The sequence below is a fragment of the Pan paniscus genome, chromosome 2, assembly GCF_029289425.2.
Source record: "Pan paniscus chromosome 2, NHGRI_mPanPan1-v2.0_pri, whole genome shotgun sequence".
NCBI classification, from domain to species: domain Eukaryota; kingdom Metazoa; phylum Chordata; class Mammalia; order Primates; family Hominidae; genus Pan; species Pan paniscus.
The window spans coordinates 99,499,201-99,525,094 of record NC_085926.1 but is presented as its reverse complement, the minus strand read 5'-3'; the positions used below and the strand labels follow the sequence as shown (position 1 = coordinate 99,525,094).

Genomic DNA, 25,894 nt, shown 5'->3' with positions numbered 1-25,894 from the left:
GAGGAAAAAGTTTGTTACGTGTTTTCACAAAGAATAAATATACAAAACCATGGGGGTGGGGGGTGGAGAATGAGTCAGATCCTCTGATCCTCTGGTAAAAACCAAAGTTCTTACGGGGGCTTAAGATGCCTTACTTGACAGACCTAGCTACTCCTCTGACCTGATCTTCGGCTCTTTTTACTCATTTTGCTTCAGGTGCACCAGCCTTATTGGACCTTGAACCCTCTCTCAAGGGCTTCTGACACTTGTTCCTTTTGCTTGGAATTCCCTTCCCTCATATCTTCATAGCTTACTCTCACTTCAAGTCTGTGGAGATGTCACCTTGTCTGTCTTTGGGCAAATTAAGAAAGGAATACCTCCTTAGTGGATGCAGTCTTTTAAGCACATGGCCTAAAGGCAGACAGTCTTTGTATGAAGAAATGGCATCTCTTCCTTCTAGCAAATGCAACCCTGCAACAGGGCATCATTCGGGGTTCTAAAATTCCAGCTACTTGGGAAACTGAGGCAGGAGGCTTACTTGAGCCCAGGAGATTGTGGCTGCAGTGAGCCATGATCACACCACTGCACTCCAGCCTGGGTTACAAGGTGAGACTCCATCACAAAAAAAGAAAGAGAAAGAAAAGAAATGCATTGGACGTTTATGCCAATTTCCAATTCAGAAATTGGGAATAGTTGCCTATATCATTCCTATTTCCCATGTTTTCAAAAACTTTATTTTTAATTTCTCAGACAGGGTCTCACTCTGTTGCCCAGGCTATAGCACAGCAGCACAATGTTGGCTCACTTGCAACCTCCACCTCCCAGGCTCAAGTGATCCTCCCACCTTAGCCTCCCAAGTAGCAGGGACTACATGCACACACCACCACACCTAGGCTAATTTTTGTATTTTTTTTAGAGATGGGGTTTCACCATGCTGCCCATGTTGGTATCAAACTCCTGGGCTCAAGTGATCAGCCTGCCTTGGCATCCCAAAGTGCTGGGATTACAGGAGTGAGCCAATGCACCAAACATAAATCCCTTTTTCTGTAAGAGGACAAGAAATCAGTTTTATCCCTGTGAACCCGTTTTTCACAGTTGTATAGAAACCCCCCCCCAAAGTCCTTTTTCCTATTTTCTCACTCAACAAGCCACACAGAAGACCTCTGTAACCAAATGTGGGGGAATTTCTCATCAACACACAAGCAATCAGTTCTGCAGTGGACACCAGCTAGGTGTTCTGTAATTCAATTCAGATGCTGTCTACCTGGAGATAGTGTCAGAGCCCACAGATTGAGGGCCCGGTCCCCAAAACTGCTCCCTCCTCCCACCAGAAATAAGTTGCAAATCTGGGCCTACAGAACTTCTGACTGACTGGCTTCAAGTTGGGGTACCAACTCCTTCTCTTGATTAATTTGCTTGAATGGCTCATAGAATTGAAGGAAACACATTTACCAGTTTACTATAAAAGATATTACAAAACATACAGACAAAGAGATGCACGGGGAAAGCTATGGGGGAAGGGGTGCAGAGCTTCCAAGCCCACCCCAGGGCACCACCCTCTAGGAACCTCCATAAAAAAGTCTATCAATGGTACAACTATTTAACTGGGATAATTTAAAGATTATTCTGTTCAACAATCTTGGACAACTCTTTTTATTATCTTTCTACAGTAAACAAAGTATAATCCCAAAGTTCTGCAGATATTTAATTGGGAAAAGACACAACCCTACAGTCAGTTGGGAAAGACTACCTTTAGAAGAGAAAAATGAATTGTTTGGGAAGAAATACATTAACAGAACTGTATTTCTAACGCATTTACTTTTTAAGCCATCAAATGTTCTCATTTGAGCCACGTGTTCTGTGCACATTCAGAGAACCTTTTGAAAATGAATTAAGTCTTTGCCTTCTTTAGTCTGTTGATAAACTCTTGAGAATGCTGAGAAATCTCCAGAAAACCAGTATGTTTTCTCTTGGGAACGAATTGCAGAGCCTCTTGCCAATTACCATTGTTTTTCAGACATAACAAAATACGTATCATTTGATCTAAGGTGAGATTTTTGTTACCAATTTCCCATTGTAAATATTTATCTAATGGAAGGCATTCAGTTGCCAGGTTCAGCCGTTTTGCCTTGGCTAGGGATGTGCCTGGCTGCATACTCTTATCAACAAAAGACCCAATTACATAAACTTTGTCATGCCTGAAAGTAGTCATAACATTGGGAGAATCTGCAGTTAAATAGATAATACTGTCCTTTGGAAATAAATCTACATGAGACTTTTCTGTTGATGTTAAAAGCAATTTGTCCCATTTTTCTTGATACCGTTTAACTAACTCTCTGTGAAAAGCACCATCTATTTTTAGATTGCAGAAATAAATATGGAAAGGATCAACATTTCTTCTGTTGCATCCTTCACTTTCTAAAAGCTGGGAAACAGTATTCTGCAATTCTTTTCGTTTCATATAATTTTCGTAAGCCATGTCAAAAACCAAAGGTTGTCCAAACTGCATGGCCTGGGCACCCTTCCAGCCCATTGCTATGTCCATATTCCTATCCCAAAGTCGTAAAAATAGAAAGTTTTTCTGTTTATCTTCCTCAGTGGTTTCTAGCAGCTTGAGATTTTTTGCTTCTTCCCTTGCTGCTGCTTTCCTTTCCTTTTTTATTTGCCTAGCTTTTTTCACTTTTTCCTTCGTATATAAATATTTTAAATATTTTTTTTTTGCTGTGTTAGAAACACATTCCATAAGGGTTTTGAGCTCTTCTTCAGTGATGTGTTCTGGTACTTCTCTGCCAAGCAATCTCCACATCTCAATGAACTCTCTGGTGGCAGCTAGAGGATCTTCATCCTTACTGCTTGAGATTGTTGAAACACATTCTTCTTGCACACTAGATTTCATGGTAGTTTTCCACTTATCCAACTCTAGCTCTTCAGAAGGGGGTGTACTCTCATTATTAGGATAAGTAACAGCTGGTATTTTGGAAGACATGTATCTCTGCAAAATTGTTAAGTTATTTCTCTTCCTATGAAGGGTAAATGGCACCAAAAACCTGGTGAAAGGTCTGAAGAAATTGACACTAACACTCATTTTGAGGAAAGCAGCCATGTAACAAAAACCCTGTAAAAGAAGAAAAATGCAATTAAAAATTAGACAAAGATTTTTATAACTTCTCAACTAATTGTGCAAGTATAAATCTGAAATAGCAAAATAAAATCAATTTTTGAAACACAAAGTAAAATCTTTGTACCAATTTTTTTCCTAGACTCCTGTGGTCTAGAGCCTGTGATCACTCATTGAGTAAAAAGTTTAAAACTTAGTTGGGTTCTTGGCCGGGCGCAGTGGCTCATGCCTGTAATCCCAGCACTTTGGGAGCCCGAGGTGGGTGGATCACCTGAGGTCAGGGGTTCAAGACTAGCCTGGCCAACATGGCGAGAAACCCCATCTCTACCAAAAATACAAAAATTAGCCAGGTATGGTGGCAAGCACCTGTAATCCCAGCTTCTCGGGAGGCTGAGGCAGGAGAATTGCTTGAACCCAGGAGGTGGAGGTTGCAGTGAGGCGAGATTGTGCCACTGCACTCCAGCCTGGGTGACAGAGTGAGATTCTGTCTCAAAAAAAAAAAAAAGAAAAAAAGTTGGGTTCTTATTTTAGACATGAATTTCACTATTGCTTTAGCTAAAAGGATAAGTTGAAGATCCTTTTTAGATTTTTATCTAGGGGCCCAGAGAATCAATGTTACTGGGCAACAAAGTTATGTACCACCGAGGCAGCTGACATCATGATGCTGCATACTCCTCCATTCTACACTAAGCCCAGATACAGAACCAAACACAAGATCCTTCACAAAAGCAACAAATAAAGACAAAGGACATGAAAGGTACTGAGAATGGCAACAGGTAAAAAGCACTTAGAAACTGCTGTACCAATGCCCTCGTTACAGAAATATACCAAGATCTACTGATCAAAAAATAGCAACAAATTCTTCCCCAGTTCAGGCTTTATTTTGCAGCAAATAATGTTATTAACAAAGAAAATGTCCAAGATTGAGACAAATGTATATAAATGTATATAAAGCTCCACAATTTTATCCTAAAAGCCTGGATGTCCATGAGATATTGAAGATGCTTAAAGATGTAAAACTAGTCTCAAATTTGAAGGAAAAGAAAGGGAATTCAAATTTTTACAAAATGCAAATAAAACACTTGAAAAATTCCTTCTTCCCTTGGCTTCATTTAATGACCCTGCACAGGCTCCTAGGTTTCCTGCTCTCTGAACTGTGCACTGATGTCCAGATGCCCCTCCCTTAAAGGTGGATGTAACTCCGCATTCTATCCTATTCTTTTTTTTCAATCTATACATTTCCCTTCTGAGATGTGACCTACTTCTGTGGCTTCAATGACCATGCATTAGAAAGACATCTCAAATGCAGGCCGGGTGCAGTGGCTCACTCCTGTAATCCCAGCACTTTGGAAGGCCAAGAAGGGAGGATCGCTTGAGGTCAGGAGTTTGAGACCAGCCTGACCAACATGGTGAAACCCCGTCTCTACTAAAAATACAAAAATTAGCCAGGTGTGGTGGCGCACGCCTGTAATCCCAGGTACTCGTGAGGCTGAAGTGGGGCGATTCTTCTACTTCCCAGGTACTCATGAGGCTGATGTAGAAGAATCGCTTGAATACGGGGGGTGGAAGTTGCAGTGAGCCGAGATTTTGCAACAAAATGTGTTGCAGTGAGCGACAGAGTAAGACTGTCTCAAAACAACAAAAACAAACAAAAGACACCTCAAACGCAACAAATCGAAATAACCCCTCTACCTTTACTTCACAATCTGATCCTCCTTCAATGTTCTGTTTCAAGGGATATTGCTATCCATTGGTATTGTTCCCAACATATATTTCTAAGCTTATTGCGGCCAGGTCAGCAGCATCTCTAGCTATTCTTCACCTCACACTTCAAGTATTCCACCATTAGTTTTCACAGCACTCTGGTGCCTATGACAGTACTTCTAACACTGTACTGTAATTGGCTGGTTATCTATTTGCCTCACTAGATGGTAAGGACTAACTAGTGTCCATGAGGACAAGGACTTTGTCTATAATGTTAACATTGAATCCAATGCTTGACAGTATTTGGCTCACAGTAATCACGCAAATATTTTTCTAATACCCTAGATCGATGCTTCCTTCATTAAAAAAAAAAAAAAGAAAAAAAAAGTTCAGCCTCCTTTTATTATTTTTTTTGAGACGGAGTCTCGCTCTGTCACTCCAGGCTGGAGTATAGTGGCGCGATCTCGGCGCAAGCTCCGCCTCCCAGGGTTCACGCCATTCTCCTGCCTCAGCCTCCCGAGTAGCTGGGACTACAGGCACCCGCCACCACGCCCGGCTATTTTGTATTTTTAGTACAGACGGGGTTTCACTGTGTTAGCCAGGATGGTCTCGGATCTCCTGACCTCGTGATCCGCCCACCTCGGCCTCTCATTGTGCTGGGATTACAGGCGTGAGCCACCGCGCCCGGCTCAGCCTCCCTTTAAAGAGAAAACAATTTACTTTAGAATCGCGGAAATATTTAACTGGGGTCCCCAGGCCCCAATCTAATAAACATTGATTTCAGAAAGAGTTTTAAAAGTTTTATTCTTGTAACTGGCAAGGACTTAGAATACCACAGAAATGAAAACCCCAACTGTAAAAAGCAATCAAGTACATCATTTCAGGAACCACTGATTTTGTTTCAGGTACTGTACTAGTTACAGTTTATTAAAATCACTGGGCTTCCTCTTACCCGTGGGCCTTCCGAGCGCACATGCTCCACTAAGTGCATCTTGGAACGTCTCCGGCGTCCTCCCACCCCCAACACACACATTAGGCGAAAGAAGAAATTCGCTTACCAGGAGTGCAGAGATAGTGGTTCCCGCTGGCGCAAAGAACAGGGACCCTGGAGGACGAAGGACTCCGACGTAAGGACGCCCAGGGATCCGCGCCGAAGCTAGCACGCAGCTTACCCAACAGTCCACACAGCCGACCAAAGCGGTCGCTGGGGCTCAGCCGGAAGTTCCGCCCTCTCCCTTCCGGCGCTGCTTTTTTACGCCACAGCACGCAAAGAACGCTTTCCTGGCTGAAAGAAGCGCCTTAGAGGAGACGGCTGTCAGTAGGCAACTGGGTACTTGCAGACTACGCTCTCAGTTGTCACGGACTTGTAGCTGTGTTGTGTTGTGTTTTCCTCCATATATCCTAAAAACTTCTTATGGGCCGGGCCAGTTGGCTTACGCCTGTAATCCCAGTGCTTTGGGCGGCCGAGGCGGGCGGATCACTTGGGGTCAGGAGTTTGAGACCAGCCTGGCCAACATAGTGAAACCCCGTCTCTACTAAAAATACAAAAATTAGCCAGGTGTGGTGGCGCGCGCCTGTAATCCCAGTTGCTTGGGAGGCTGAGGCAGGAGAATCGCTTGAACCCGGGAGGCGGAGGTTGCGGTGAGCCGAGATCGCGCCACTGCATTCCAGCCTGGGCGACAGAGCAAGACTCTGTCTCAAAAAAACAAAAAACTGTTTCTAATCCTCTTCTCAACCTACTCTCTGTTTGGGCCCTGTATTTATAAACATTTGCTGACAAAGTACTAAAAGTGTGTTTTTTTCACACGTCTTCTTACTCAGCTTCAAACTCCTTGACGCTAGGACTTTAAACTCCTAATCTTTTTGACCAGTTTATCACCAGTACCTGGCACTATGCTTGGAACGTGATAAGCCACGGTAAGTTTCTGTCTCCTCCTAGCTCATTTGGAAAATTTAATGTGAAATGAAATTAAAACACATTTGTAAATTGGTGGCCTTTGGGGCCAATTCAGCCTCCACATATGTTTGTAACCAAACACAGAATGAACATATTCTGCAGCCATTCTACTCCTAGTAATATACCCAAAGAAATTGAAAGCAGAGACACAAACAGACACTTGTACTCTAATGTCATTGTAGCATTATTGATAATAACCAAAAGGTGGAAGCAACCCAAATATCCATGAACAGATGAATAGATTTAAAAATGTTGCATGTACATATAATGGAATATTATTCGGTCTTAAAAAGGAATGAAGTTCTAATACATGGTACAACATGGATAAACTTTGGAGGCATTAGACACTGAGATAAGCCAGGCACAAAAGGACAAATATTGTATAAGTCCACCTATATGAAGTACCTAGAATAGTCAAATCATAAAGAAAGAAAATAGAATAGTGTTTACCAGGGGCTGGGGAAAGGGAAGAATGGGCAGATACTGTTTAATAGGTATGAATTTTCAGTATGGGATGATGAAAAAGTTCTGGAGATGGATAGTAGTGATGGTTGTACAAGAACTTGAATGTACTTAATGCCATTGAACTGTACACTTGAAAATGACTAAAATGGAAATGTTTATATTGTATATAGTTTACTAAAATGAAGGAAGGTAGGCATAGTATTTTCCAAATTATTTTTAAAAACGAGATCTTGTCTAAGAGACTGATTACTATCATGTTAGAAAGGTGAGGTGGTGATAGCAAAATAATCATGAGTTTACTCCCAAACATGGAAAAAAATCAAGAATAAATATCGTCTAGTAGTTATAACAAATAGCAGTGGTAGAGTTTATTTTTTCTTGTTTCTGTTCTTTAAAGAGATACATCTGAAGTTTTTCCATTAATATTTTATGAAGGTTTTTGCTATATGATCTTTGTCAAGTAAAGGAAATTTCATTCTGTTAAGTTTACTAAGATTCTTTATGTGAAAAATCTTTGGAAGTGTTTATATAAATATAGCAGAACATAATTTATTCAATATGTCTGGGATCTGACCTATACTAGATTAAGAATATTTCCAGGTTTCAGACATCTTACCTCCAACAAAAAGCACAGAGATTTTCAAAATACGTTTTTGTTTTTTTTTTGAGACGGAGTCTCGCTCTTTCACCCAGGCCAGAGTGCAGTGGCGCGATCTCGGCTCATTGCAAGCTCCGCCTCCCGGGTTTACGCCATTCTCCTGCCTCAGCCCCCGAGTAGCTGGGACTACAGGCGCCCGCCACCGCGCCCGGCTAATTTTTTGTATTTTTAGTAGAGACAGGGTTTCACCGTGTTAGCCAGGATGGTCTCGATCTCCTGACCTCGTGATCCGCCTGCCTCGGTCTCCCACAGTGCTGGGATTACAGGCGTGAGCCACCGCGCCCGGCCTCAAAATACATGTTTTGGCATAGAAAAATAGCTTGTAATATGGGATGTAAGGTATCAAAAAAATAAAAAATAAATTGTAGGCCAGGAGCAGTGGCTCATGCCTATAATCAGCATTTTGGGAGGCCAAGGCATGCAGATTGCTTGGACTCAGGAGTTCCAGACCAGCCTGGCCAACATGATGAAACCCTGTCTCTACAAAAAATACATAAAAAAAAAAAGAAAAAGAAATAAATTTTAAAAGCAAGGAAATATATAAAAACCCATAAGACAATGTCACATAAACACTAGAAAAAGTAGAAGGTCTGAATGCTCTCTCTTGGCTCATATTTCTTCTTGGAAACAATGGTTAGACCTAAATAAAGGCTGTTTTGTAGTCAAGGCACCCACTCTCCAGTTCCCCAGAGCTTATTCCACCACATGTTATCTTTTCTACACTGGTGCAAATGTCATTTGCCATGTATTTTGCCTGCACTGTTTATTATATAATAGAGAACGATTTCTCTATACCAACGTCTCTTTCAAGAATTGGAAGACAAAGCATGGATTCAAAGATTTAGGTGTTACTTACAAAGTAGAGAACTCTTGTATTTGATTCTCTGCTCTACCTTCAATGTCTACAACAGTGCTTGGCAAGTATCGGAAACTCAATAATAATTTGCTGATGAATGAATACTAAATAGATCAGGTAAGTGATGTTAGTGGCTTGGACAACAGTGGTGGCAGTAAAGGCAAAGAAAAGGGGGAATATTTGAAAGATATTTAAGAGCTGGACATGACAGAATTTGGTGATCAATTTGGGAGAGAAGGAGAGGAACAAGTCAATAGTCTGGTTTGAGCACCTGGGCAGACAGTGAAAAGGAGTATATGGTGTGAGGGCAGAGATGGTAAGTATAGTATTAGACATGCGGCTTTTGAGCTCTCTTCAAAATAGCCAAACGATATCTCCTTTAGGATATTTGGCAGTTGGCTGTATGGGTCTAGAGTTTAGGTGAAAGAAGAATGCACCAAAGATACATATTTGAGAGTTATTAACATAGAGTCTGTGAAACCATATGGGTGGAAGAGATTACCTAGGGCTTGGGTAGAGAACAGGAATGGACAAAAGAAACTGAAAATAAGCAGCTAAAGAGATGGGAGGAAAACAACCAGAATATGACATAGAAATCAAGGAAAAGGTGTTTTCAAAGACAAGTGGATGGGTAACAGGGTCAAATATTGCCTAGAGATCATGCAATGCAGACTGAAAAGTATCTACTAGATTTAGCAATACAAGGGCCACTGGGACCTTAATTGTGAGGTTTGGGGGCTTTAGCCAGATGAGAGTGAATAAGGAATGAGAAGATTATGAGAAAATAGAATCATCAAGTTTAAACATTTCTATGAAATTTGTCTAAAGAAAAGACAGCGTGCTCAGTCCCTGGATGTGGAGTCCAGGAAAATTTTCTTCATTATTATTATGTTAGATTGGGAGAGGCCTGACATTTTAAATGCTGTTAGAATCATCAGCAAAGGGGTAAGAGAAAGAAAGGATAATGGGATGGGTAGACTTCCTGAGAAGATTAACAGAGATGGTATATAGAGGAGAGATGCTATTTAGAGGAGAGATGGAGAGATTGGTTTCGTATAAGAGGAAGAAATACCACTTTCATTGTAACAAGAAGAAAGGAAGAAACTTAGGTGGGTATGGAGGACAATTTATAGACATGATGGCTATAATTTGATACAGTTCGCATTCTCTGTGAAAGAGGTAGACAGACTACCTCTGCGGAGACTAAAGATTGGGTGAAGAAACAGAAAGTAGAATGGTTGTTACTGTGGAGTCCTAATTAGGGAAAAGGAGTCAGGCTGGCGGGACCAGAGGAAAGCAAAGAGATAAAGCAAATAAGCTATAAATATGCCTGTCTTCACGGTTCAGGACATATAAACAAAAAAGGAAGCAGATGAATTATAGGTCTGTTTTTCTTTATGCCCAAGGACATATTGCCCAATACATATGGCCCTCCTACTCAGATAATGCACATAACTCAAAAACTTACTGCTTACCAACAAACGCCTCAATTTATCAAACATCTCAGCTGACAAAAGAAAGCAAGTTATGCTCCCAGTGCATTGGCATTATCAATCAGCCCAAGTTCTATGTTATAAAATCTCCAGCTAATCTTTGTCTCTTTGCAGTCGGCTCCTCTTTTGCAGCCTTCCGGTTGCTTTATTGCAATGTATTTTCCTACTTTCTTTCTCTCTCTCTCTCTCTCTTTTTTTTTTTTGAGAGGGAGTCTCGCTCTGACACCAGGCTGGAGTGCAGTGGTGCGATCTCAGCTCACTGCAACCTCCGCCTCCTGGGCTCAAGCGATTCTCCTGCCTCAGCCTCCCGAGTAGCTGGGGCTACAATCGTGTGCCACCACGCCCAGCTAATTTTTGTATTTTTAGTAGAGACAGGGTTTCACCATGTTTGCCAGGATGGTCTCAATTTCTTGACCTTGTGATCTGCCTGCCTCAGCCTCCCAAAGTGCTGGGATTACAGGCGTGAGCCGTACCTGGCTTTTCCTACTTTCTTTAATAAATTTGCCTTTCTTTACAAGCGTTTTTGGTAAATTCTTTTACTCCAGAGCCACCGGCCCAGATAGTTGTCCCTGCCACCCCCTGTGACAGTTACCAGGAATGGTGGAGTTGTTTAATGAGTTTCAGATATGCAAGATGAAAAAGTCCTGGAGATCTGTTGCATAGCAATGTAAATATACTTAACACTACTGAACTGCACACTCAAAAAATGGTTAAGATGGTAAAGAAAGAAGTATGAGTTGACTAGTGAGACAGCCATGATATCAGGCAGTGTTAATAGTCTAGTTCAGTTTGGGGATCATGAATTTATAGTGATACCAATCTGTGTTATGTGATCTTTCTCCCTATTTTGCTAATGCTGCTAAGGGCTAAGATGGCTGGGTATAACTCAGTTTACAGAAGGGGAGTGGTGTAAAGTTGTTAAATATTTTGGTATAGGGGAAGAAATATGACTATCTATCTTCCCTTCATGAGTTCTTAGCTGAGACTCTCTGTAACAAAAGACAGATTGAACAAGAGAAAAACAAGTTTAATAACTTGTATACCTCTTGTATGCATGGGAGATAACCCAGAGAGATGAGTAAATCTTAAAAAATAAAAATTAACAAAAAACGATTTTAAACTTCAGGGTTGAATATTATCATTTTCTGAAAACAACAACAACAACAACAAAGAAGGATGTGGAGACAGATTCAGTTAAGTTGAGATGACCAGCAAAATTACCTTAAACGGAGATAAGGTTTGTTATGCAGATTTCAGGTGATTCTGCCTTGATTGTTTAAGAGTCTCTAGTGATTTAGGGCCAGACTGGTGGCTCATGTCTGTAATGCCAGCACTTTGGGAGGACGAGGTGGGCTGATCACCTGAGCTCAGGAATTTGAGACCAGCCTGGCCAACATGGCAAAGCCCCATCTCCACTAAAAATACCAAAAAAAAAAAAAAAAAAAAAAAAGATTAGCTAGACGTGGTGGTGCATGCCTGTAGTCCCAGCTACTTAGGGGACTGAGGCAGGAGAATTGCTTGAACCCAGGAGGCAGACGTCATGCCACTGCACTCCAGCCTGGGCAACAGAGTGAGACTTCATGTCAAAAAAACAAAAAGTGTATCTAGTGATTTAATAATCAGTGTCTTCTTGGTGCAGAGAGGGAGACATCCTTATCAATGGAGATTTCCTTTATTGAGATAAAAGGACAACTTTTCATAGCTGCTTCTGTGTCTGCAGCTTCCCAGAATAACTAGATCAGAATAATCAGTATGTCGAAGCATATTTTAGGGTGATGTGTTCTAGTCTCCTATGGTCATATTTTGGGTTGGTGTATCCTGAGCCCCATCATCAGCATCAGAGTGGCTGCAGGAGTGGTCTGTAGAGTCTATAGGAGATCAAAATATACCATCCCCAAAAATGTCTCTCTGGTGTAAGGATTATTTTGAGCTGAAGACAATTAATAAAAAGCAGACATAACATGAGCTCTCTGCCCTCTCCTATCTGCCTGAGAGTAAAACATACATTTCCTCTTGTGAAGGTGTTCCTCCCACCACTCACACACTTAATGAAGTTGTTGTCACGGGGTTAGCAAGAATAATGGACAGAAATACAATTATAATTAAGCATTAATCAAGCTGCACTTTGACTCAATTCCTCATAACCATAAGTTACATAGCACCAGATTTGCATCCCCATTGTTCCTATAAATAGAATTTCTGATGTTAAAATCATAAAGTTTTTAAGATAGGTAGGAGCTCTGATATTAGAATCATAAGAATTTTATTTAAAAAGTGCTTGGCCAGGCATGATGGCTCACCCCTATAATCCCAGCGTTTTAGGAAGCTGAAGCAGGAGGATCACTTGAGTCCAGGAGTTTGAGACCACCCTGGGCAACATAATAAGATTCTGTCTCTATAGAAACTAAAAAAAATTAGCTGGGCATGGTGGTGCACACTTGTAGTCCTGTTACTGTTGGAAGGTATCTGAGTTACCGGCAGCAGCGACTTTGTATGGGTCTGCAGCAACTTCAATTCTTGTCTCCTCAGAAGAAAGATTTAAACTGAGGAGCAGAAGGCAGAAGAAGAGACAGAGGTGAGTTTCAGAGCAGGAGTGGAGGTTTATTTTAAAGGCTTTAGAACAGGAAAGAAGGAAAATTCACTTGGACAAGATCCAAGTGGGCACCTGAAGGTCAAGTGTGGTGTTTAACCTTGATCCTAGCACTTTATAGGTGTGTTAGTCTGTTTTCATGCTGCTGATAAAGACATACCTGAGACTGGGCAATTTACAAAAGAAAGAGGTTTAATGGGCTTACAGTTCCATGTGGCTGGGGAGGCCTCACAATCATGGCAGAAGGCAAAAGGCACTTCTTACATGGTGGCGGCAAGAGAGAGCTTGTGCAGAGAAACTCCCATTTTTAAAACCATCAGATCTCATGAGACCCATTCACTATCATGAGAACAGCGTAGGAAAGACCCACCCCCATGATTTGATCATCTCCCACCATGTCTCTCCCACAAGTGGGAATTATGGGAACTACAAGATGAGATTTGGGTGGGGTCACAGAGCCAAACCATATCATTCTGCTCCTGGCCCTTTCCAAATCTCTGATCTTCACCTTTCAAAACCAATCATGCCTTCCCAACAGTCCCCCAAAGCCTTAACTCATCTCAGCATTAACTCAAAAGTCCACAGTCCAAAGTCTTATCCAAGACAAGGCAAGTTCCTTCTGCCTATGAGCCTGTAAAATCAAAAGCAAGTTAGTTATTTCCTAGATACAATGGCGGTACTGGCATTGGGTAAATACAGCCATTCCAAATGGGAGAAATTAGCCAAAACGAAGGGGCTATAGGGCCCCTGCAAGTCCAAAATCCAGCAGGGCGGTCAAATCTGAAAGCTCCAAAATCATCTCCTTTGACTCCATGTCTCACATCCAGGTCATGCTGATGCAAGAGGTGGGTTCCCATGGTCTTGGGCAGCTCTGCCCCTGTGGCTTTGCAGGGTAGAGCCTCCCTCCTGGCTGTCTTCACAGGGTGGCATTGAGTGTCTGCAGCATTCCAGATGCATGGTGCAAAGCTGGCAGTGGATCTACAATTCTGGGGTCTGGAAGACAGTGGCCCTCTTCTCATAGCTCCACTAGGCAGTACCCCAGTAGTAGGGACTCTGTTTGGGGGCTCCCACCCCACATTTCTCTTCTGCACTGCCCTAGCAGAGGTTCTCCATGAGGACCCCGCCCCACAGCAAACTTCTGCCTAGACATCCAGGCGTTTCCATACATCTTTTGAAATCTAGGCAGAAGCTCCCAAACCTCAATTCTTGACTTCTGTGCACTCGCAGGTTCAACACCACATGGAAGCTGCTAAGGCTTGAGGCTTGCACCCTTTGAAGCCATGGCCCAAGCTCTTTGTTTGCCCCTTTCAGCCATGGCTGGAGTGGCTGGGATGCAGAGCGTTAAGTCCCTAAGCTGCACACAGCAGGTGGACCCTGGGCCCAGCCCACAGAATCACTTTTTTCCTCCTAGGCCTCCGGCCTGTGATGGGAGGGGCTGCCACAAAGGTCTCTGACATGCCCTGGAGACATTTTCCCCATTGTCTTGGTGGTTAACATTCAGCTCCTCGTTACTTATGCAAGTTTCTGCAGCCAGCTTGAATTTCTCCTCAGAAAATAGGATTTTCTTTTCTATTGCATCGTCAGGCTGCAAATTTTCTGAACTTTTATGCTTTGTTTCCCTTTTGAAACTGAACGCCTTTAACAGTATGCAAATAGCCTCTTGAATGCTTTGCTACTTAGAAATTTCTTCCACCAGATACCCTAAATCATCTCTCTCAAGTTCAAAGTTCCACAAATCTCTAGGGCAAGGGCAAAATGCTGCCAATCTGTTTGCTAAAACATAACAAGAGTCACCTTTGCTCCAGTTCCCAATAAGCTCCTCATCTCCATCTGAGACCACCTCAGCCTGGACCTTATTGTTCATGTCATTATCAGCATTTTTGTCAAAGCCATTCAACAAGTCTCTATGAAGTTGCAAACTTTCCCACATTTTCCTGTCTTCTTTTGAGCCCTCCAAACTGTTCCAGCCTCTGCCTATTACCCAGTTCCAAAGTCACTTCCACATTTTTGGGTATCTTTTCAGCAACGCCCCACTCCACTGGTACTAATTTACCATTTTAGTCCATCTTCATGCTGCTGATAAAGACATACCCAAGACTGGGCAATTTACAGAAGAAAGAGGTTGAATGGGTTTATAGTTCCACATGGCTGGGGAGGCCTCACAATCATGGGGGAAGGGGAAAGGCACTTCTTTTTTTTTTTTTTTTCATTTTGCCTTTAACCTTTATTCTACTATTTTTTTTTTTTTTTTTTTTTTTTGAGATGGAATCTCACTCTGTTGCCTAGGCCAGATGGAGTGCAGTAGCACGATCTCAGCACACTGCAGCCTCTGCCTCCCGGGTTCAAGCAACTCTCCTGCTTCAGCCTCCTGAGTAGTGAGATTACAGGCATGCACCAAAACGCCCAGCTAATTTTTCTATCTTTAGTAGAGAGGGGGTTTCACCATGTTGGCCAGGCTGGTCTGGAACTCTTTTTTTTTTTTTTTTTTTTTTTTTAGTATTTATTGATCATTCTTGGGTGTTTCTCGGAGAGGGGGATGTGGCAGGGTCATAGGATAATAGGGGAGAGAAGGTCAGCAGATAAACACGTGAACAAAGGACTCTGGTTTTCCTAGGCAGAGGTCCCTGCAGCCTTCCACAGTGTTTGTGTCCCTGGGTACTTGAGATTAGGGAGTGGTGATGACTCTGAAAGAGCATGCTGCCTTCAAGCATCTGTTTAACAAAGCACATCTTGCACCACCCTTAATCCATTTAACCCTGAGTTGACACAGCACATGTTTCGGAGAGCACGGGGTTGGGGGTAAGGTTATAGATTAACAGCATCCCAAGGCAGAAGAGTTTTTCTTAGTACAGAACAAAATGGAGTCTCCTATGTCTACTTCTTTCTACACAGACACAGTAACAATCTGTTCTCTCTTTCTTTTCCCCACATTTCCCCCTTTTCTTTTCTACAAAACCGCCATCGTCATCATGGCCCGTTCTCGATGGTCGCTGTCTCTTCAGAGCTGTTGGCTACACCTCCCAGCCGGGGTGGCTGGGCACAGGTGCTCCTCACTTCCCAGCCGGGGCGGCTGGGCAGAGGTGCTCCTCACTTCCCAGACGGGGCGGCCGGGCAGAGGCGCTCACTTCCTAGACGGGGCGGCCGGGCAGAGGCGCTCCTCACCTCCCAGACGGGGTGGCCGGGCAGAGGCACTCCTCAGTTCCCAGATGGGGCAGCCGGGCAGAGGCGCTCCTCAGTTCCCAGACGGGGTGGTGGCCGGGCAGAGGCGCCCCCCACCTCCCAGATGGGGCGGCCGGGCAGCGGGGCCCCCCACCTCCCAGACGGGGTGGCCGAGCAGAGGCGCCCCCCACCTCCCAGACAGGGCAGCTGGGTCGAGGCGCCCCCCACCTCCCAGATGGGGTGGCTGGGCAGAGGCGCTCCCCATGTCCCAGATGGGGCGGCCGGGCAGAGATGCTCCTCACTTCCTAGACGGGGTGGCGTCCGGGCAGAGGCGCTCCTCACTTCCCAGATGGGGCAGCCGGGCAGAGGCGCTCCTCACATCCCAGACGATGGGCGGCCAGGCAGAGATGCTCCTCACTTCCTAGACATGGTGGCGGCCGGGCAGAGGCACTCCTTACTTCCCAGATGGGGCGGCCGGGCAGAGGGGCTCCTCACATCCCAGACGATGGGCGGCCAGGAAGAGACGCTCCTCACTTCCTAGACAGGGTGGTGGCTGGGCAGAGGCTGTAATCTTAGCACTTTGGGAGGCCAAGGCAGGCGGCTGGGAGGTAGAGGTTGTAGTGAGCCGAGATCACGCCACTGCACTCCAGCCTGGGCAACATTGAGCATTGAGTGAGTGAGACTCCGTCTGCAATCCCAGCACCTCGGGAGGCCAAGGTGGGCAGATCGCTCAAGGTCAGGAGCTGGAGATCAGCCCGGTCAACATGGCGAAACCCTGTCTCCACCAAAAACGCAAAAACCAGTCAGGCGTGGCGGCGCGTGTCTGCAATCCCAGGCACTGGGCAGGCCGAGGCAGGAGAATCATGGGAGCCCGAGGCAGGCAGGTTGCAGTGAGCTGAGATGAGGGCAGTACAGTCCAGCCTCGGCAACAGAGGGAGACCGAAGAAAGAAAGGGGAGAGGGAGGGGGAGGGGGAGGGGGAGGGCCAGTCTGGAACTCTTGACCTTAGGTGATCCGCCTGCCGGAAAGGCACTTCTTACATGGTGGTGGTAAGAGAGAGCTTGTGCAGAGAAACTATTGTTTTTAAAACCATCAGATTTTGTGAGACCCAATTACTATCATGAGAACAGCACAGGAAAGACCCATCCTCATGATTCAGTTTTCTCCTGCCAGGTCCTTCCACAACACATGAGAATTATGGGAGCTACAAGATGAAATTTGGGTGTGGACACAGAGCCAAACCATATCAATAAGCTTGCCTCTTTCCCATGTTTTTTCCCTTAGGATGGGCTGTCTGCATGCGCAGTGCCCTTCTTACCCTTGGAAAGTGAGCACACACATGCAATGTGTTTAGGCAGTTGTACGCATGCCCATCTGAGGCTTTCTTCCTTTTCCAATGGAGTGTCCCCGGAAGGTCATACTTCACCATTTTGTCTCTTAATGTGCATGCCCAGGAAATTGCTTCTCCCTGGCGTCTGCATTCAGTTAACACTTTAATGTTTTTTTTTTGTTTTTCTTTTTAAGACAGAATGTCACTCTGTCACCCAGGCTGGAATACAGTGGCACAATCTTGGCTCACTGCAACATCTGCCTCCCAGGTTCAAGAGATTCTCCCACCTCAGCCTTCCGAGTTGCTGGGACTACAGGTGTGTACCACTAAGCCCAAATACTTCTTGTATTTTTTGGTAGAGACAGGGTTTCACCATTTGGGCCAAGTTGGTCTTGAACTCCTAACCTCACATGATCCACCTGCCTTGGCCCCCCAAAGTGCTGGAGTTACAGGCATGAGCCACCCTGCCCGGGCTTTTTTTTTTTTTTTTTTTTGAGACAGAGTTTCACTTCTTCACCCAGGCTGGAGTGCGGTAGTGCCATCTCGACTCACTGTAACCTCTGCCTCCAGGTTCAAGTGATTCTCGTGCCTCAGCCTCCTGAGGAGCTGGGATTACAGGCATGCACCACAATGCCTGGCTAATTTTTTTTTTTTTTGTATTTTTAATAGAGGCAGGGTTTTGTCATGTTGGCTAGATTGTTCTTGCACTCCTGACCTCAAGTGATCCACCTGCCTTGGCCACCCAAAGTGCTGGGATTACAGGAGCGAGCCAATGTGTCTTGCCTAACACTTGAATGGTAATAGCTGTGGGTCATCAGGAGATTGTCCCTCCCTGTCACTGGCTGCCAAATTATTTTTAGAGTCAGTGTGAAAATTGTTGAACCATCACCTGATGTTCTTAGTGGGTGGGGAAGAAGAGCCCTGTCCTGCCCCACACATGCCTATTTAACTACCTGTAACAGTCCCAGCCACTCAGGAAGCTGAGTTGGGAGGATTGCTTGAGCCCAGGAAGTCAAGGCTGCAGTGAGCTGTGATTGTGCCACTACACTCAGCCTGGGCAACAGAGTGGGACAGTGTGTAAAAAAAAAAAAAAAGAAAGTGCTTAAGCAGATTCCGAATTCCAGTGGTACAACTTGAATGTTTGAAGACCCCCACAGAGGAAATGAATCAACATGAGAATACAGTTTCTTTGAGCCCAGGAGGTCAAGGCTACATTAAACTGTTATTGTGCCTATATATATATATATATATATATATATATATATATATATATATAGTCATGGGTAGTGTATATATATATATACAGCTTATTCATCTCCTTCTTCCATGACTTCACTCTACAATTTTCTACAAATCACAGTCTCCTTACTGCAGCCCACTGCAAAACCCTTGAAATCTCTAACCCCAAACCCCCTGGGGAGATGGATTTGAGGTTTCTTCTTGTCTCCTTGTTTGCAGCCCTATGATTAAAACACTTTCTCTGCTGCAACCTGGTATCTCAGTATATTGACTTGCTGAGTGCATCAGGAAACAAATCTATTATGGTTACGTACCAGGAAGAAAACAACTTATCACCAGAGATGAGATGGCACTGAGAAACAGTCTACATAAACAAACCTACTGGCTAGCCCTTATCTATCATCAGTTTCCCCATATATTTGCTTTCCCTCAATTTGTTACTCATAGAAGCTCAAAGTCCTTTTCCTTTGCCTTGTCTCTTCTCTCTAAGTTTATCTTTCTTATGAAAAAACTAGCTGAGCATGGTTGTTTGCACCTGTAGTCCCAGCTACTTGGGAGGCTGAGGCAGGAGGATTGCTTGAGTCTGGGAGTTTAAGACTGCAGTGAGCCATGATCACACCACTGCACTTCAGCCTGGGTGACAGAGTGAGACCCTGTCTTGAAAAAAAAATTATCTTTCTCAGTCCAAATTCTCCAAGCCTAGCTGTTTTTTGGGGGATTTTCTTTTTTTCTATGAGGATTCCCGTGCATGTAAAACATTTAACATCAAATAAATTTGTATGCCTTTTCTCCTGTTAATTTGTATGTTGTCAGTTTATTTCAAAGACCCAGCTGGAGAACCTGAGAGGGTAGAGGACAGTTTTCCTCCCCTACAAGTCCCAGCTGTATAATGAGAGGCAAATAATAATAGAAGGTGGGATGAAAGACTGTAGAAAGTAAATGAACAGTTGACTGAAGATTTCAAAGGAGTTGAGAAACAGGTTAGTAGATGTAATTGAGTAAGCAAGCTGAAGTGATAGGAGGTTGTGATAGAATCAGATATCTGCTTTTGTGAATGTCATGGTGGAGCAATATCAGGTAATGCCAAGATTTATAATATAACCACAAAAGTGAGTGGTAGGCATGTAAGAGAAGAGGTCACTAGGGATGATCTAGGAATGGAGGTCAAAGTATAATTATTTTTGTTTCAAAATTCAGTTTTGTTCTCTGTATTTAGTACCATATGAATGTTCTCTTTTCCTTTTGGTGTAGGTATTTCTGTCCTAGAGTCTGCCAAAATTAGGAAGGCCTCTTCTTTCTGGGCCTGTAATTGCCTGGTGAGTTCTTCCTGAGTGCTGCACAGACAAAATCAATTCACTGAGATCCCCACATTTCAGTAATGAAAGTTTAATTGACATGAGGCAAGCCACATAGAGGAATTTGAATTCTCAAATCAGTTCTCTGAGAACTAACAGGCTAGACATTTTATGGACCATTTGGTGGCCAGGTGGCTAGGGAATGGGTGCTGCTGATTGGTTGGAAATGAAGTCATGGGGGTGTGGAAAACAGTCATCATGTGCTAAGTCTACCTCTGGATGGGCCACAGGACCAGCTGAGTCAAGAGTCATGGGTCCTGATGGGATCAGTTGGTTGCCAGAAAGTCTGAAAAAATCTCAAAAGACAAATCTTAGTGATGTTATCTATAGGAGCAATTGGGAAAGTCATAAATCCTGTGGCCACATGACTCCTGAGGAACAAGGGATTATAGAAACTATACTAGAATTCAGGCCCCTCCCATAATCCTAATCTTGTGGGCTTTCATCAATCTTATAAATGTGGTTTTCAATCTCTGAACAAGGAGGAGGTTAGTTTTAGAGAGGAACTATTATTGTCCTTGCTTTCAAGTTAAAATATAAATTCCTCCCATTGTTAGCTTAGGCTACACTGAGGAATAAGCATAGACATCTTAGAGTTTAGAAGCAAGATGGAGTCAGCCATGTCAGACTTCTTTTACTATCATAATTTTGCAAAGGTTGTTGAAGGCCAGGCCTTTTTTGCTTTTTAAAACTTTAATGAAATGAAAGTCTTTGGACAAAGACAGTCAGAGGCCAAACAAAAGAATTGTGCTGTACAGCAGGTACTCAAATAATATGGGTGTGGGTTTTCTCTTAGTACTCCAGTTTCCTTTCACAATCCAAGGATGTGCACATTAGGTTAATTGGCATGTGTACATTGTACCAATCAGAGTTAATTCAGGTGTGTGTGAGGGCACTGTGCAATAGGATGATGTTCTGTTCAGGTCTGGTTTCTGCATTATGCCCTGAGCTGCTGGATAGACTCTGGCTATCCCTGACCCTGAACTGGTGGAATAAATAGATTGGAAAATGAATGAAAGAGTTAATACAGATTATTGTAAAATAAAATTTGTAAATTATACAGTGATCATACAAAATGTATGACCATAAACAATGTGGTATGAAAGCGCTCAATGAGCCTGCCATGTTTGTGATTGTTATTGAACTGCATGGTGGGAGGAAGTGCTGTTTATGTCAGAGGCATTTGAACTAAAGCAACTCCATCTTTTTTTTTTTTTTTTTTTTAAGACAGAGTTTTGCTTTTGTTGCCCAGGCTGGAGTGCAATGGCTCGATCTTGGCTCACCGCAACCTCTGCCTCCTGGGTTCAAGAGATTCTCCTGCCTCAGCCTCCAGAGTAGCTGGGATTACAAGCATAGGCCACCATGCCTGGCTAATTTTTTTGTATTTTTAGTAGAGACGGGGTTTCTCCATGTTGGTCAGGCTGGTCTCAAACTCCTGACCTCAGGTGATCCACCTGCCTCAGCCTCCCAAAGTGCTGGGATTACAGGCGTGAGCCACCATGCCTGGCCTGCAACTCCATCTTCTGTAGGGACTGGGTAAAATAAGGCTGAGACCTACTGGACTGCATTCCCAGGAGGTTAGGCATTCTTAGTCACAGGATGAGATAGGAGGTCGGCACAAGATACAGGTCACAAAGACATTGCTGGTAAAACAGCATGTGATAAAGAAGCCGACCAAAACCAAGATGGTGACCAAATTGACCTCTGATAATTCTCACTGTTCATTATATGCTAATTACAATGCATTAGGATGCTAAAAGACACTCACATCAGCACCATGACAGTCTACAAATGCCATAGCAATGTTGGGAAGTTACCCTATATGGTCTAAAAAGGCAAGAAACGCTCAGTTCTGGGAATTGTCCTTTCCTGGAAAACTCATGAATAATCCACCCCATGTTTAGCATATAATAAAGAAATAACTATAAGTATTATCAGTTGAGCATTCCAAGCTGCTGCTCTGCCTATGCAGTAGCCATTATTTTGTTTCTTTACTTCTCTAATAAACTTGCTCTCAGTTTCTGGATTCGCTTCAAATTCTTTCTTGCATGAGATCCAATAACCCTCTCTTGGGGTCTGGTTTGGGACCCCTTTCCAGTAACCCCTTTCCAAAAACTTAACAGTTTTTGCTTTGCAAACGTTTATTTCTTGATTTAACCCAACACGCTTGTGACCTTCATCACTTACTGATTCACCAAAAGTTGGGCAATTATCTTGTTTTTATTAATCCTTTAAAAATGTATGTATAGCTCACATTTATTTCAGTGTTTAATATTAGATGTGTTTTTTCTCTTTATTTAGAAGTTTTGTAATGTTTTCGTTACTGGAAATATGCCTTAGGAACTTAACACTTGTTTATATCAATTAGCCTAAGGTAAATTTGGTTTTATTATGCATTATTTAGCTTAAAGTCACAGCTTCAATAACCTATTGAGGAAAGAAAAATAGCTCAGAGCAGTCTCAGTTATGTGAGGTTTCCAAAATTTTTAAGCCCAGAGAAACATGAGTATGGGACTTTGGTCACATATACCCCCATTCTCATTGCTCCCCAACCCAGGCCCAGGGGTGTTTTTTTTTTTTTTTTTTTTTTGTGTGTGTGTGTGTGTGTGACCGAGTCTTGCTCTGTTGCCCAGGCTGGAGTGCAGTGGTGTGATCTCAGATCACTGCAACCTCCGCCTCCCGGGTTCAAGCAATTCTCCTGCCTCAGCCTCCTGAGTAGCTGGGATTACAGGCGCCTGCCACCACGCCCAGTAATTTTTGTACTTTTAGTAGAGACAGGGTTTCACCATGTTGGTCAGACTGGTCTTGAACCCCTGACCTCGTGATCCACCCATCTTGGCCCCCCAAAGTGCTGGGATTACAGGCGCCTGCCACCACGCCCAGTAATTTTTGTACTTTTAGTAGAGACAGGGTTTCACCATGTTGGTCAGACTGGTCTTGAACCCCTGACCTCGTGATCCACCCATCTTGGCCCCCCAAAGTGCTGGGATTACAGATGTAAGCCACCGTGCCCAGCCGCCAAGGGGTAATTGTTTAAAAGCATTTGTTCTCATGACTAGGTGCCTCACTCATTATTTTCATGCTCCTGCAATTTGTGATACAAAGAACAATGTATAGACAATCAATAGCATATGTTATTTTGATGTAAATTCTTGGTAAAAAATGTATGAACTGCCTCTTCCCTTTTGCTTTAAAAAGCCACTTGTAACTGCTGCTAATCAGAGTGTACATTTAGTACAACTTGAATCTATGATCCTGGGTAGCCATCCTTAAGCTTTGAGATCAGATAAACTATATTTAATCATATTTTCTGAATCTCATTATTTTAAGGTTGACACTATCTGTGAAGTTAAATGAGGACTTACTGTAGTTTAATGCTTTGCAAAATTCATTGCTCTGTAATACCTTGGCTGCTTCCTCCTCTCTCTGCCTGAAGGTGGTGTCTTCTATTACCTGATTGCTCCAGGACTTAGGAAATGGTATATTATTGTTGGGAAAATACAATTAAAAGCAAAATCTTCCCAGCATTTTGGGAGGCCAAGGCAGGAGGATCACTAGAGCCCAGGAGTTCAAGACCAGCCTGGGCAACATAGTGATACCCTGTCTCTCTTAAAAAAAAAAATCTCCCAACCCCAAAATCCTCTCCACAATGGTAGTAGAGATAGAAAACAGTTTTATTATTGAATGAGCATTAAACCACAATGTGATAGACATCATAGGCGACTCATTAAGAGATTGAAAAGACACAAGGAATCTCATCCCTTTATACTGACAAGCAGATGCAACCCATTACATGCATGTTTTCAAGAAAAACAAAAATAGGCTTCAAGTAAGAAAACTTGACAGCATATTTTGTCACATATAGTTCATCTTAAGTTTAGCATAATTGTTAGGAGGACCACCAGTGTTAGCTAATTGGTTTTATCCAAGTGAGAAGAAGCAAACTCCTCAAATCTTTTCATAAGGATATAGTTTTGAAGATTAGGCCAAGGCACCCTATCCACCAAAATTCAGTTCTTACCCTCCCAGAAGAACTATGAGAGCTGTCTCCCTTGAATACGCATTTTGAAACATGACTCCCAGGTCCTAAATTGTGAGACTGAGAAGAGGTTTATTTAGCCATTATAAAGATGTAACATATATTTGAAAAGGACAGAGGATTAAATTCTGAAAGAAAAAGGAGAGGTCAGAGCTGTGCCTTCCCTTATTTCCACAGAAAAAAAAAATTAAGTCTTTTACTTTTTTTTTTTTTTTGAGATAGAGTCTCACTCTGTCACCCAGGCTGGAGTGCAGTTGTGCAACCTCTGCTCACTGCAACCTTCACCTCCTGGGTTCAAGCAATTGTCGTGCCTCCGCCTCCTGAGTAGCTTGGATTACAGGCCCACACCACCATGCCCAGATAAATTTTGTATTTTTAGTAGAGATGGAGTTTCACCATGTTGGCCAGGCTGGTATCGAACTCCTGATCTCAGATGATCCTCCAGCCTCAGCCTCCCAAAGTGCTGGGATTACAGATGTGAGCCACCATGCCCAGCCTGGGGCAATTGTTTAAAAGGCATTTTATGCCTGACTAGCTACCTAAGCCATTATCTTCATGTTCCTAGAATTTGTGATACAAAGAAAAATGTATAGCCAATCAGTAGTTTATTTTAATGTAAATACTTGCTAAATAATTTAGGAACTGACTCTTCTTTTCTGCTTTAAAAACCCATTGTTACTACTGCTAATTGAAGTGTATATTCAGGGCAACTTGAATGTATGCTCCTGGGTGGCCATCCTCAATCTTTGAGCTCTAGTAAACTCTATAGGTAACCATACTTTCTAAATCTCTTTATTTAAGGTTGACACATTATTGTAAAACAACAGGAAGATTGGTCTTATGAAATGCACCACTTCCTTTACTACAGGAGGAAAAGATAAATATTTCAGTTTGAGTCTTTGGGTGAACAAAACAGTGGTTTAGCTAACAACCTCCTTTTGTTGCTTTTCTCAGGGGTAGAACTATGGGGCTGATAATATCCATCATAACTCACACTTCATGTAAAGTAGATTCAACTTTCTCTTTTTTTTTTTTTTTTTTTTTTGAGATGGAGTTTCGCTCTTGTTGCCCAGGCTGGAGTGCAATGGCATGATCTTGGCTCACCCCACAACCTCTGCCTCCCGGGTTCAAGTGATTCTCCTGCCTCAGCCTCCTGAGTAGGTGGGATTACAGGCCTGTGCCACCATGCCTGGCTAATTTTGTATTTTCAATTGAGATGGGGTTTCTCCATGTTGGTCAGGTTGGTCTCAAACTCCAACCTCAGGTGATCTGCCTGCCTCAGCCTCCCAAAGTGCTGGGATTACAGGCATGAGGCACTGTGCCTAGCCAGATCTAACTTTCTTAATGTAAACCAAAAATAAAATTATAAGCCCCCAACTGACTGATGGACCCTCCTCTTGGCCAAGGGCATTCCAAAATTAATCTGAAAAACTAGTTCAGGCCATGATGGGAAGTGGAGGGTGGTGAGTGTCAGACATGCCTCACACATGACCAACATTAACATAAACATAGAGACCTTAAGACTGATAGAACAGACTCCAAGTCTGATAAGAAACATCAATAATCTATTCTCTCTGAAGCCTGATACCTGGAGGCCTTATCTGCATGATGAAACCTTGGTCTCTACAACCCCTTATCATAACCCAGACATTTCTTTCTATTGATTCCAGGTCTTTAGATAATAACTCTTTAAACCAATTGCCAATCAGAAAATCTTTAAATTTCTAAAATGTATGACCTGGAAGATACCCACCCCCAAAACCCACTCCCAGTTGTCCCACCTTTCTGGACCAAACCAATGTACATCTTACATGTATTGATTAATGTCCTATGTCTCCCTAAAAGGTATAAAATCAAGTTGTAGCTCAAGTTGTAGGGCACATGTTCTCAGGACTTCCCAAGGGCTGTGTCACAGACCAACGGTCACTCATATTTGTTTGTTTGTTTTTGAGA

The 25,894-nt window shown here is 43.1% G+C and overlaps 1 protein-coding gene across 1 annotated transcript; it reads right to left on the bottom strand.

The window, feature by feature from the left end:
• Positions 1-1,618: 1,618 nt before the first annotated feature.
• TRMT10C (tRNA methyltransferase 10C, mitochondrial RNase P subunit) lies at positions 1,619-6,021 on the bottom strand. Its single transcript, XM_008975422.5, has 2 exons — positions 5,860-6,021; positions 1,619-3,094 (listed from the first exon to the last, which is right to left on the bottom strand). The coding sequence occupies exon 2, from the start codon at positions 3,080-3,082 to the stop codon at positions 1,871-1,873; it is 1,212 nt and encodes a 403-aa protein (XP_008973670.4). The 5' UTR covers positions 3,083-3,094; positions 5,860-6,021; the 3' UTR covers positions 1,619-1,870.
• Positions 6,022-25,894: the final 19,873 nt, after the last annotated feature.

Bases quoted from the DNA above. Each gene is read 5' to 3' on its own strand.
- TRMT10C (XM_008975422.5), bottom strand. From the start codon at position 3,082: ATGGCTGCTTTCCTCAAAATGAGTGTTAGTGTCAATTTCTTCAGACCT.